Source organism: Sander lucioperca, chromosome 20 (assembly GCF_008315115.2).
Source record: "Sander lucioperca isolate FBNREF2018 chromosome 20, SLUC_FBN_1.2, whole genome shotgun sequence".
NCBI classification, from domain to species: Eukaryota; Metazoa; Chordata; class Actinopteri; order Perciformes; family Percidae; genus Sander; species Sander lucioperca.
In genome coordinates this window covers 18600641-18612771 of record NC_050192.1, presented here as the reverse complement: position 1 = coordinate 18612771, position 12131 = coordinate 18600641, and the positions used below count along the sequence as shown (strand labels likewise).

The following is a 12131-nucleotide window of genomic DNA, read 5'->3' as shown; positions in this document are numbered from 1 at the left end:
TTGTTCTTTCCCGAGGCTATTTTGCAGTGGCACCGGAGTTCCATCCGGCCCTTAGCGCCGCCCAAGACAATTGTCAATGAATTAAAGACATGCCAATAAACCAGAGCACCTTTTCTCCCATGCAGTTTTGACTAGCCAGACCCTGCTTCGCAGCACTGTGGAGGAAGGTCTGGCAAAGCGAGACTGGGGGAAATATGACGCTACCAAGCCACAGCCGAGCGTGTAGTTAAATATTTTTTCAGAGGTGCACGTCAGGCAACGGCAGAGGGTCCGGCCAATCCGTTCTCACTCCAAACTCGTAAAATACGGACGCTTGGGCCACTGCAGTGTCAGATAAGACGCAAAAAGCACCTTCAGCATGTGTGTAGAACGCACCGGGCAGAGCAGCAGCTACGTAGCGCTTGATGATGGCGTAGTAGTAAGAGCGACAACGGTAGCGAGTAGTATGAAAGCCCGAAATTACGCGTAGGGAGGTTGGTTGGGGTGGTGGATGGGTCAAACAACACAGGACTTTTACCCAGGAGACTGGAGTTCGTGTCCTGTGTGTCATGTTTCATAAACTCAACATTTTTCTTTTCCTAAACCCAACTGTCCCGTTCTTGTCCTGTTCTTCTTTTCCTAAACCCAACTGTCCCGTTCTTGTCATTTGTGTTGATTTTGTACTGCTATTCTATTTATTATGCATTTTAATGATTTTCTTTAAACACTTTCTGATTTCTGCTTCAGAAAGGTAAAGCAGTATATAAATAAGCTTCCTTACAACTGCGCTTCTGTGGACTCATGAATAATGTATCGCGGTCCTGTTTAAAGCTAAACAAACAAGGCCACTCATCCTCCGATCACGTCTCTGTTTCCCTGACAAGCCTTCTTTTCTCTTCAGCCACAATCGCAGAGACGAGTCGTGATGTGTTTACATCCAGAAGGAGACCCTGTATGATTCCTCATCATTAGCTCGAACCTTATCGTTAGCTGTCCTCTGGATTCTCCTTGTCTGTTTTTCTGTCAGCTCAGTTCTTTATAAAAAAAAACACTTATTTGCCTCGCTGCGTCGGTTTGTTTGAAGCAGAGAAAATAAAAGACGCACATTTGAAGAGTGAGAACTGGAAGAGAAGAATGTTCAGTGTTAAATAAACTGGGAAACTGTCACCTTAACACTTCAAGTGTTACTTCATAAAGTAATGGATTTGTTGAGTAAGAGATGTCTGCATATATTGTATTGTTCACTTGTAAAGCCATTTACAAACTAGGCAGACCCTCCTCCGCAGCGCTGTGGAGGAAGGCCTGGCAAAGCGAGACTACCTTTTATCCAGCAGGCGGTAGTCTAGTTTTGTAGGATATCATAGGTATTGGTGTGCATACATTTTCAAACTATAGGACTCGTTCATGAAAACGCATCAGATACAGGTTGACAATTATTTGTTTATCACTACCAGTTAGAAAGAGCTAATTGGCTGTTCAGTGATGTTTCAATTTCTGTATATTTCAGTAGTTATATTTTTAAGAATTCTCATTTTCCCTGCATGTAAATAAAAAAGCAAATAAATAAATAAATTAGAAGTTTAAGTCAACAGCGTGTAACACTGTGGGACACTGCTGTACTTCTGAACGCTGATCAAACAGCAGCGTCGGCCTCGGATTTCGATCAACTGACAGTTCAACTAAAAACACAACAACAGTTTCTCTTCACAAGCGTTGGTGAACGCCCCGGGGACCACCGAGTGTGTCTGAACGCACCCCTGTGAGACTCGACAAGCGCGAAAAAAAGTGTTCTGCTCCTCTTACAACAAACAGCTTCAGTTCATCTGCTGACGAGAGCTCGGGAGCGACTCTGAGCCGGGGAGCTCAAGTGAAACACAAAAGACCGGATGAAAGAAAGGGGAAAAAAAGAACAGAAGAAGGAGGGAGACATAAAATAAAAAAAAGGTAAAGAAACTTTTGTTGAGAAACTGAGTAGGTCAGAGTTGTTGGAAATGTCACAAATGTACAAAAACATGACAGAAAAGAAAGAGCTGCAGAGAAAAGAAAAGAATGAACAACAGGTAAAAAAAAGAGGAGAGGAACTGATGAAGTATTGATGGAGGAGAAAGTGGGTCGATAAAACAGTGAAGAGAATAAACTCCAGAGGTTGTCGAGGATGTGAATAAAACATGTGAATCAAATATAAATGAAATATAAATGATGTAAAGGTGAATGTGAAAAAAACTCAGAGAAGTGCTTTTTTAAGCGAAAATGCAGGACAAACTAATTGAGGTGTGAAACAAAGAGTTTCGGGAGGATCCTTTAAAAAAAACGTAACACTATGAAGAGCAGATGTGTGTCCGGACTTCAGCAGTTTGAAGGCTGCCTGGTGTTCCCGAGAAACTGCAAGTTCAGAACTTTTAGAGCCGTACAAGCAGTGGGGTAATAATTTGTAAATGTTTTCCTGAGGGTGGCAGTAGACCAAAGGCCAGGGGTCAACCTTTAAAGCCAAGTTTATCAAAGTGTGGCCTGCGGCCCACGAATGTGACATAAAATGCATGCATTATACTTTAAAGAGTTCCAATTATGCTTTTATTGGATTTTCCATCTTTTAGTGTGTTTTGTGTACATTTCACTTCAAATGGAGCTTTCTCTCCCACAGACAACTGCCTGAAACGCCTCGTCCAGATTCCTGTTTGAAATTTCTCAATTAGTCACTGATTGAGAAGGACAGCCCAGTTTTTCACATGTAATAGCCTTAGGTGCTGCCTGAGCAAGAGGTATAATAGGGGCTCTTTAATTACCGCTGGTCCATTTCAATACTTTCATTAGCTTACATTTGCTCGGCTACTGCGTCAAACTGCGCTCCCCTAACAAGCGTCTGGCACCTCGGGAGTGTCGTGGGAATTACCTTCTGTCAATCATATTAATTTTGGTTGAGAAGTGGAAGAGAGATGGAAAAGCCAACAGAAAAAACACTAGTTGAGGAGAAAAGGAGGTTTCTGGAAAAATGGATCAAGTCGTCTGTCCTCGGGGACAGATAAATTGATACATATTTAAAATATTTTCACAGCTTCCTCTTGCTGTCAGACAGCCCTTTATTACGACGGGGAACTGAAGCCGTTATCTCTGCTCTCTTCAAAGCCACCAGACTCCTTTGACAAAAACAATACTTAACCTCGCAGAACACAGGAGTTGCTGCTCTACTGCTGCCTCCATCGGTTAGTTTGTGTTGTTGTGTGACTCTGGTGAATCCAAACTAAACCTTTAAAACACCAAAGTCACACAATAACACAAATTGACCGATGAAGGCAGCGGTAAAGCAGCAACTCCCGTCTTCTGCGAGGTAAAATGTCTGTTTTTGTCAAAGGAGTCTGGTGGCTTTGAAGAGAGCAGAGATAACGGCTTCAGTTCCCCGTCGTGAAGAGCTGTCTGACAGCAAGGTGAAGCGCTGAAAATATTCTAAATATAGCGTCCACTTAAACTGATATAGATGTTTTTTGGTGTCTTAAATGTGTTTAGCTGCTGCCCCCGTCCACACCAGGACATTGCTTAGCTTCCATGTCGGTACTCCTGCCTGCTTCTCCAAACTGGGGGCGTACCGACCTCCATCTACTGTAGCTAACACACTGACTATGGAGAAGTAGCTCATACAACCACACTTCAAAAGATCTGAACTATCCCTTTAAGCTGTAGTCCGACCAAATGAACTAGTAAGATAAACTTTCTGCATCACATGAACAGAAAGCGTTTCGTTCTTGTTGATTTTTCCTCCATCTTTCAAAGGGTTAAAGGTCAGTACAATAAAACAACTTGGAAAAGTGAACCAGTTGCTTTAGACTCTCTGACTACACAGTATTAATTTAAGCATTTACAGTATATAAAATATAAAACAGTATTAAACTTTGAACTCTAACCTGTTGTTGCTCCTGCCTTCCTGCCCGTACAGGAAGTGCTCCTGGCTGACAGTGATGTAATGAGTTGGGAGCTGCTCCGATTGGTTCTTGCTGATAGTAACAACGGGGTAGCCCATTTGCAGAGTCCACCTGTCCATCATCTGTCCAATATCGATGTCCCGCCCCTCTGAACGCATGGCCTGGAAAAAAAACAACACATGAATGATCAATCACAAATTATTTAATGATTATTATTATAGTAGGTTATCGTCTATCATCAATAAACAGTTAAAAGGTTAATCAATATATAGTTCAACATCACTTGAGACAGAAAAAAAATGACTGACTCTCAGGTAATTGGAGCTCCGATTGGCTGGCAGCTCATTAAAGAGCAGTCTCAGTATAACAAACATCAATAGTGAAGATGAATCTAATCAAACAGACTCCTTTTCCACAAGCTTCCTGTGTGTAGGACAAACAAGAGAAACAGGCGTCGCCTCCAACTCTCAGTCACGGTACCATGGAAACGGGACTTTTCCTCGCCTGTCTCATCAAGTTGGTCTTAACGAGCGTCTCTCCGGCCTTCATTAGAACTGCTACGTTAAATAATTAACAGCTTCCGTCAGTCTGGCTGCTTTGTCCCCAAAGAGCCAAATGTGGAAGATGTTACAGGTTTTAACCCCTGCTGTGGAGCAAGGCACTGACAATTCACTGTGAGAGGTGTTACTGCTCTGCCCCGAAGCCTTTGAGCCAAGGGAGGATAGGTGGTTCAAAAGCCAGACAGGTAAACAGAGCGTTACCTGAGACAGTTTGCTCCACAGGTCATCTCTGGCTGCGTTGCTGTACATGTGACTCAGCAGATAATCCTGAAAACAAACACAGAGAACAGATCAGAGTTTAAACAAACCATGTGACAGGAAATGACATCCTTTGGTCGACTGTGGTTGACACAACCTTCAGCTGTGTCTCTATTGGCTATAAAATGTCTTATGCACCAAATACCTTATCTGACTAATAACTATTTACTATTATGTACTGCAATGGAATTTGGAAGGAAATTACTTTAATGCATCAATAAATACAATCCTGTAATATAATATATATGATTCTAAAATGGGCCACTATGCAAATAAGTACTTTTACTGTCTATGTGTATTTTGATGCTGATACATTAAACAACATTTTGAATGCAGGACTTTTACTTATCTAAGTATAAGTAATCTCTACACTGCAGTATTACTACATTTACTGAAGTCAAAAATAAGAACCACTTCTATTGTTTACAACTTTTCATTAACGTATAATGTGATATAACTGTAGTGTTTTGGAGCAACATGTTGACAGTGAACATACTCTGGGGGTAATAACATTTCCTCCCATATAAATATTACATAACAATTGCAAATGTGATGCATATGTATGAGAGGGTTGTATAAGTGACATTTCCTCAGTGAATCAATAGCCCCTTTCACACATGCACTGTAAACCAGAACTTATTTAGACATTACCGCAAATGACGGAATTATTTGGACCGGACATTAAACGGTTTTTACCCTGCCAGAACCTGAGTACAAAGTCAGTAATGTCCGACTGAGCCCATGTGTACTGTATATAGAGCATGTGGGCGTGTTGACGGCTTCAATCATGCAGCTGGCGCAAAAATAGAAAAAAACGAGCCTCCGAGGCAGTGTTTGAACTATACCGTGGGCTTTGCGTTGTCACTCCGGCGGGAGGTGTGCTAACAGGGCTTGCAGCAGGTGAATCGGTCGTGCTATTAACGTCAATGCTACACAATTTTTTAGTAAAACCAAAATTAATTAAACTGCCTTGTTTTCTTTTTGCCATGGCTATATGATGCTAACAGCAGAATGGATTTCAAGGACTTTGCGCGCCGATTAATGGCCTCCAACGTTTATATTTTTTCTACGAATCTTTGAGTTAACATGTACTAAACATAAGTTGAATTTGCACCGCAGCGCCGCCACGCCTTGATGCTCATGACAAGATTAGCATGTATAGTTATCTGAAGTGAATTAGGTTTAAATCGCTGTCATGCATGAATGAATGATATTTTTGCAATTTTACACATAATCCACAATGATCACAGCCGAGCCGAGCTGAGCCGAGCCGAGCTCCCCCTAGCTCCCCCGTAGTTCGCACCCTGCTCCGAGGGTGAAGTAGAAGGGTGATTTACACGAACACGCCAAAGAAAATGTCTAAATGGAGAGACGACTCTTGGGAACTTCTGTCGGTAAGGGCCGTAATCGTTAGACAAATTTAAGAATGGCTCGGTTGTTTATGATCGTATTACGAACCGGCAATGTCACCTTGGGTTAAATCAGCATCATGTCCTACCTCCTGCACGCTCTACCCAGGCGCCACCCCTCGTCTAAACGAAGTATTTCCAGTAAGTAAGAACGTGTCTGACACAAACAATTTCCTGCTGTGTGCTACATGTGAAAAAGGAAAACCTCCGACTACGATCTGACCTGACTCATCAGACATTGTCCGAAATTCATATGAGAAAACGGCAAATGTGAGTGAAGACTGAAAAGAAACATTTCAGAGCATCTAGAAGTGTTTGAAATTGTGAATTTAAGTCGCAGTGACACGACAAGCCAGTAGTGCTGAGTGCCTGTGTTGAGTCTAAAGGGCTTTGAGCTCAATCCCTGCTCTGACTTCAAACTCTAACTTATACTTTCTAAGCTAATGAACAAGGTGAAGCCTCAAAAGATCCCACAGAGAGTGTCACTGGTGCGGCAGCTTCACTTTCAACCTGTAAATCATCAATGGCGCTTGTGTCTGGTTTCATCCCTGTCTGTTTCCAACAGCAGGTAGAAAACTCATTTCCACTGCACTGGATTGGGCTCAAAAAAGATCAGGGAGGTTGGTGGATGGCTGGGTTTATAATAAAACTAGAAACGGCAGGAAAGTGAAAGATAACACAGAACACCTGCAGAGAAAGAGCTCTAATCTGCTTCTCAATGATATAGAAGATTCCTCACAGTCAGGCAACATTGTGGATGGAGGTTGATAAGGCAAGAAGAAGCTCTTCATTGGACCAAGATGACACGCATGATAACAACGCGGAGTGTGTGTGTGGCTTTGATAAGTATGACTCACTCACCTTCACTAAAGCTGACATGACCAGAGATAAAACACCTCCACACACACACACACACACACACACAGATTGTGATCCCGATTCCAATACAAAAACATGTTTAGCAGCACGATACACCTCAACCAAACTGATAACAAGCGTCATTTGAAGGGACAGTTCACCCCAAAATTACAAATAAATATTTTTCCTCTTACCTGTAGTGTTATTTATTAGTCTAGATAGTTTTGGTGTGAGTTGCCCAGTGTTGGAGATATCAGCCGTAGAGAGGTCTGCCTTCTCTCCAATATAATGAAACTAAATGGCACTCGGCTTCTGGAGCTCAAAGCACCAACAAAATACATTTGACAAACTCAACAGCAATGTCTCTTTCCAGAAATTATGACATGGTTACTCAATACAATCCACAGACCTGGTTGTGAGCAGATTCATGTAGGAACTATTTTCTTCCTACCAAACTACATCCGCCAAACAACCAACAAAAACAGACCTTAGATTGGACTTCCAGATGTGAAAAGGCCCTAACAGCCATCCGCTTCAGTAACATAACCTACTAATTCACACATTTCCTCCAAAATTGACCGCCATTATTTTTGTTAACAATAATATATATTTTATTATTCCAAATAACAGTGAAAACTGTCCCCACACCTTTTTATGTTTTAGATGTTTTATGGAGTTTGTGTTTTGGCTAAATCATCTAATTAGAGTGTTGTTTTTTTTGCAGAATGAATATAAAGATGTTTTTCATGCAGCTGAGGACTAAACCTAATGCTCTTATTAGTTAGTGTGGTGTAAGGAACAGCATATTGTATTTTGACCATCAAAAAACACACACACACACACACACATATACAGTATTCTCTGCTGCTGGATCAGCAGAGTTTTTATATAGAATGTGGTTCTCAATGTGTTCCAGATCACTAACAGTTTCTGCGGGAAAATCAGGACAGAGAGAGAGAGAGAGAGAGAGAGAGAGAGAGAGAGAGAGAGAGAGAGAGAGAGAGAGAGAGAGAGAGAGAGAGAGAGAGTGTGTGTGCGTGCGTGCGTAGGGGATTCATACATATTTCCGGGACTGTATTCAGAACAAAAACTATATTTAACCCACTTTCACCTTACATCATATGACATCATTTTTACAGTAACTTCCAACTGATTTTCTTCCAATTTTGTGGATGAAAAGTGCTTGTTTTTTTGCTTCGAACCTTAACTTTATTTTCATTTCATTGCTGCTCAGAAGACATTAACATTAACCAGTGTGGACCTTCAGACAGCCAGTTATAGCAGACACATGCAGCTGAACGATAAATAATGCAGCGCGCTCTGTAACTAATGCCACTGATGTTGTTATCTACTCTACTGTATCTTTTAGTGGTTTGAGTCTCCAGAGTAAAACACACTATCAATATAAAGCTGAGATTTGCAAAGGGACATAAAAATATGTCCCCTCAAATTACTTCTTGCTTTCTCTCCGATTCATGTTTCATTACTTTGTACAACAGCCAGTGCTGCCTTTCTCTCCACCACGGATCAATTTATTGAATTCTACTTTGAACTGGTCCCTAAGTCAACTGCAGTGGAGCTAATCAAATAATTCCAAGGAATTCATGGCACCTAATTAAACTGAAATTGATTTTTTTCATGTTCTGCTGTCACATTGCAAACACACCCTACACCTCTGAAACCCACCGCCTTCGGGAGGTGTTGAGTTTTGAAGGGGGAAGTTGGGGGAGTTTCAATTAGATTCAACTTTATTGTCAAGTACAAGTACTGAGACAATGAAATGCAGTCTAGCATCTAACCAGAAGTGCAAAAGGCAGTAGGTGCCGAGGCACTATGGGAGTATGGATAAAGGGGTGGATATAAATACACTAACATTTTTAACATTATTAACATTCATATTCTACAATTGAAAATGTGCACTTGTGGATAATTTATAGTCTCATTCCAGTATAAATAATTTAGGCCAACCATTAATAAATGACCCACTAGACTTTTACTCCTGGCAGTGTGGAATTAAACAGCTGAATAAATAATATATTGGAATATATACAAATTGGAAACGTTATTGCTGCCTCGTGGTAGGGGTTACTTGGAATTATGACCATAGTATTTCGAAAATCCTGATTACAGTCCTGTAATTGTCTGCGAGTATCAAAACTGTAGCTTCTGTACAAAAGTGGCTGTGATCAGATGACTCCCAGTGAATTATAATTTAGTTTTACAGCAGAAAGAAGTAGTAGAACTTCCTCTCAAACTGCCCCTGAAGCCAAATCCACTTACTCGGTGCACATCTTTAGAGTGTTTTTGTTTGCAGAATGAGTATGAAGATGTTTTTCATGCAGCTGAGGACTGAACCTAATGCTCTCATTAGTGTGGTGTAAGGTTCAGCATATTGTATTTTGGCCTGTAAAAAAAACACACACACACACACACACACACACACACACACACACACAAACACACACACACACACACACACACACACACACACACACACACACACACACACAGCTTCTGAATCCAAGAGACAACCCATTTTAAAACCAAACTTAAGCTCTTGACACAAACTTACATTAAGTCCTTTCTGGAACAGCGTCTGTCCCATCACGTTAGCCAGCATCCGGATCAACGCCGCCCCCTACAGACAGCACAGAGAAACACACTTTCAGACAACAACATATCACAATTGTGAACGTGACAGACACTAATCAATTAATATTATTGTAATTGTTGTGATTAGTGGATCAGTCATGATCTTTGCAGCACAGTTAAACTTGGTGAACTTTGACATGCACATTGAACAATTGCAAATGTGCTGACTACTAGAGGGAACAAAGAGCTGGAGAGTCCAAAATGGAGTAAACTATCATAATAGCCACAGAGCCAGCGCGGCCCACTACGTTAGCAAGTCATTGTGGCTAAAATGTTACTAGGCAGCTAGCGATGTTGCCTCGCCAAGTATTCCTGAAGTTCTCACTGGGTCACCATATTTCATTAGGTTTAATGAATTCATGAGGTCGGCCCTTACTTTTTTGTAGGCAATCCAGTCAAAAACTCGGTCGATGTCCGTCGCCTGCTCCACTTCCTGGGAGATTGGGTGGGAGGAACGTAGGCCATCCAATAGCATCACCTCATGGAGGACATCAGTCAGGAAGCGTTGCTTCTCCTGAAAAAAAAGAAATTTTGTTTTTGTCACTTATGGGGACATTGTATTCATTCTCTGGAGGCTGAGCGTAGACCTTGTTAGCAGTTAATCTTTACTCTTTGTCATATTCACGATTGTTTTTTTTTTCGTTTGCTGTGTGGCGTTCTGCGCCTCTTATAAGTTAAAAAAATCCTGATTTTAAGTTTTATATACTGCCGAATAGACCGATGGAGCCGGGGTTAATACCACTAACGTCGCTGCTACAGTCCAAACTCTAACATTTACATGTTAACAAAATACTAGTCTTTAATGTCATAGCTTTAATGAATGTGTGATAACAATAGACTGTTTGATGACCCTGGGATAACGTTACTGATAATACAGTCAGATTGAATCATCTAAGATTAACTAACGGTTAACGTTAGCTGTCTCTTACCTGGAAACTCAATCAGATAGCTAACGTTAACAAAAAATGTCGGGAAACGACACCTCTGGCCATTCCGTAGGGTCGTTTGTCACTTATAATGTACGGACAATCCGACCCAATACGGCTCAGTTTATTTATTTTTTTTTTTATGTATCTTGCTCTGTCAAGCTGCAAAAGTGCTTTTGAGTGGTCCATACTGGGTTAACGCTATGTTATCCGGTCAGGGGGAAAGGATTGTTTCCCCCCACAGCGACTCGCTCCCAAGCCATACCCCCAGCTATGACGAGTCCCCGACCAAGTGTGTATAGAGCTTCAAAGTGTGGTTCCGGAAGGGAAAATTCCATATATTTTCTCCATTATTTTCATTATTAGCCATAATGTCTAAACCATTGAAGAGAGACGTACTACCAGCTACGAGATTGTGAAATGAAAAATGCCCCTGTAGAAGCCAGAAGTCCGTATGAAATCAACCTAGTTCTACAGGTTGTATTCGCGATGTCATGACTCAGTACTACACAACCTATAATCCTAAGCGTAAACCGCAATGTCTCTAATTAGTGAAGCTCGCTGTTACCATGGACATGTTTACTGCACCTGTGAACTTGCGAACAGCTAGTGAGCTGCTACAAATAAAGTCTATGATCGTTTATGTACACAGTCTTGTACCTTAGCCTTTTTTTGCGTTTTCTAAATGTTTTTTGCGCCAAAAAAGAAAAAGTTAAATGTGCGTTGAATGCACACCTTAACTCTAAAAATATGGGACTCAGATATCTGCCTCCATTTGGAAGGAGAGTCCCTCACATTGATTTTTGAATTCTATGGTTTGCTTTGGTTCTGTTCCAGCTCGGCTTTCGACAGACTCCAGTTAAATGATTAAGTTAAAAAAACGTGATCAACAAAGCGTCATTTAGTGAAACAGTTGGTTCAGTAAACACAAGTTTAATTGTGAAATTAATCTGGCTAATGTTTGCTGCAATTTTTTTCTCTTCTTGTTTTCTTTTTCTATTCATCATCCCAGCTTTATCCACTAGTTTCCTTTCTCTCCTTATTACCTTCCCTCATCATTTTCCTTATTCATCCGTTCTTTTCCTTCCTCCTCTGCTTTCATCTTGTAATTTTCTCTACATTGCACTACTTTGTCTACTTCCTCTCATTTTTTCCTCCTCCCTTCTTTTAACATCCTCTACTTCTTTCCTCCACTCCACTCTTTCCTCCATGTTTCCTCTCCTTGTTGGTTGTCTGTCTTTCCTTTCATTACTCCTTCTCGTGTTTCCTCTCTTCTCCTCCCTTTACTCTCCTAGTTTCAGGGTTTTAATAGACATCTGCAAACATGTTGAGCTGTAACGAGCTGTCTGAATTACCCCTGGGATCAGGCTAAATCTGGAGATGTGCGGCTCTGTCTAATTCATGGATTGCAGTGTTTACTATGGAGATTTGGGTTTAATGAACATCCAGCTTGTTAAGCAATAGAATTGTTGGCTTATTAAGTTTTTGTCGTTAATGAACTGAATGAACAGAAAGTTTAAACATTGATAATTATATTATTAAGAGTATCTGCTGGGACATTCTTTGTCCAATGTG

The 12131-nt window shown here is 41.0% G+C and overlaps 1 protein-coding gene across 4 annotated transcripts in view; it reads right to left on the bottom strand.

Moving 5' to 3' along the window:
- Window positions 1-12131, bottom strand: part of LOC116047901 (thyrotropin-releasing hormone-degrading ectoenzyme) — a 212189-nt gene that overhangs the window by 39737 nt on the left and 160321 nt on the right. For all 4 annotated transcript variants that reach the window (XM_035995965.1, XM_035995966.1, XM_031296925.2 and 1 more), the window contains 4 exons: window positions 10007-10144; window positions 9551-9616; window positions 4655-4720; window positions 3876-4054 (listed from right to left, as the gene is read on the bottom strand). In XM_035995965.1, the coding sequence (XP_035851858.1) occupies window positions 3876-4054; window positions 4655-4720; window positions 9551-9616; window positions 10007-10144 (449 nt within the window). The remainder of the gene's footprint in view (window positions 1-3875; window positions 4055-4654; window positions 4721-9550; window positions 9617-10006; window positions 10145-12131) is intronic.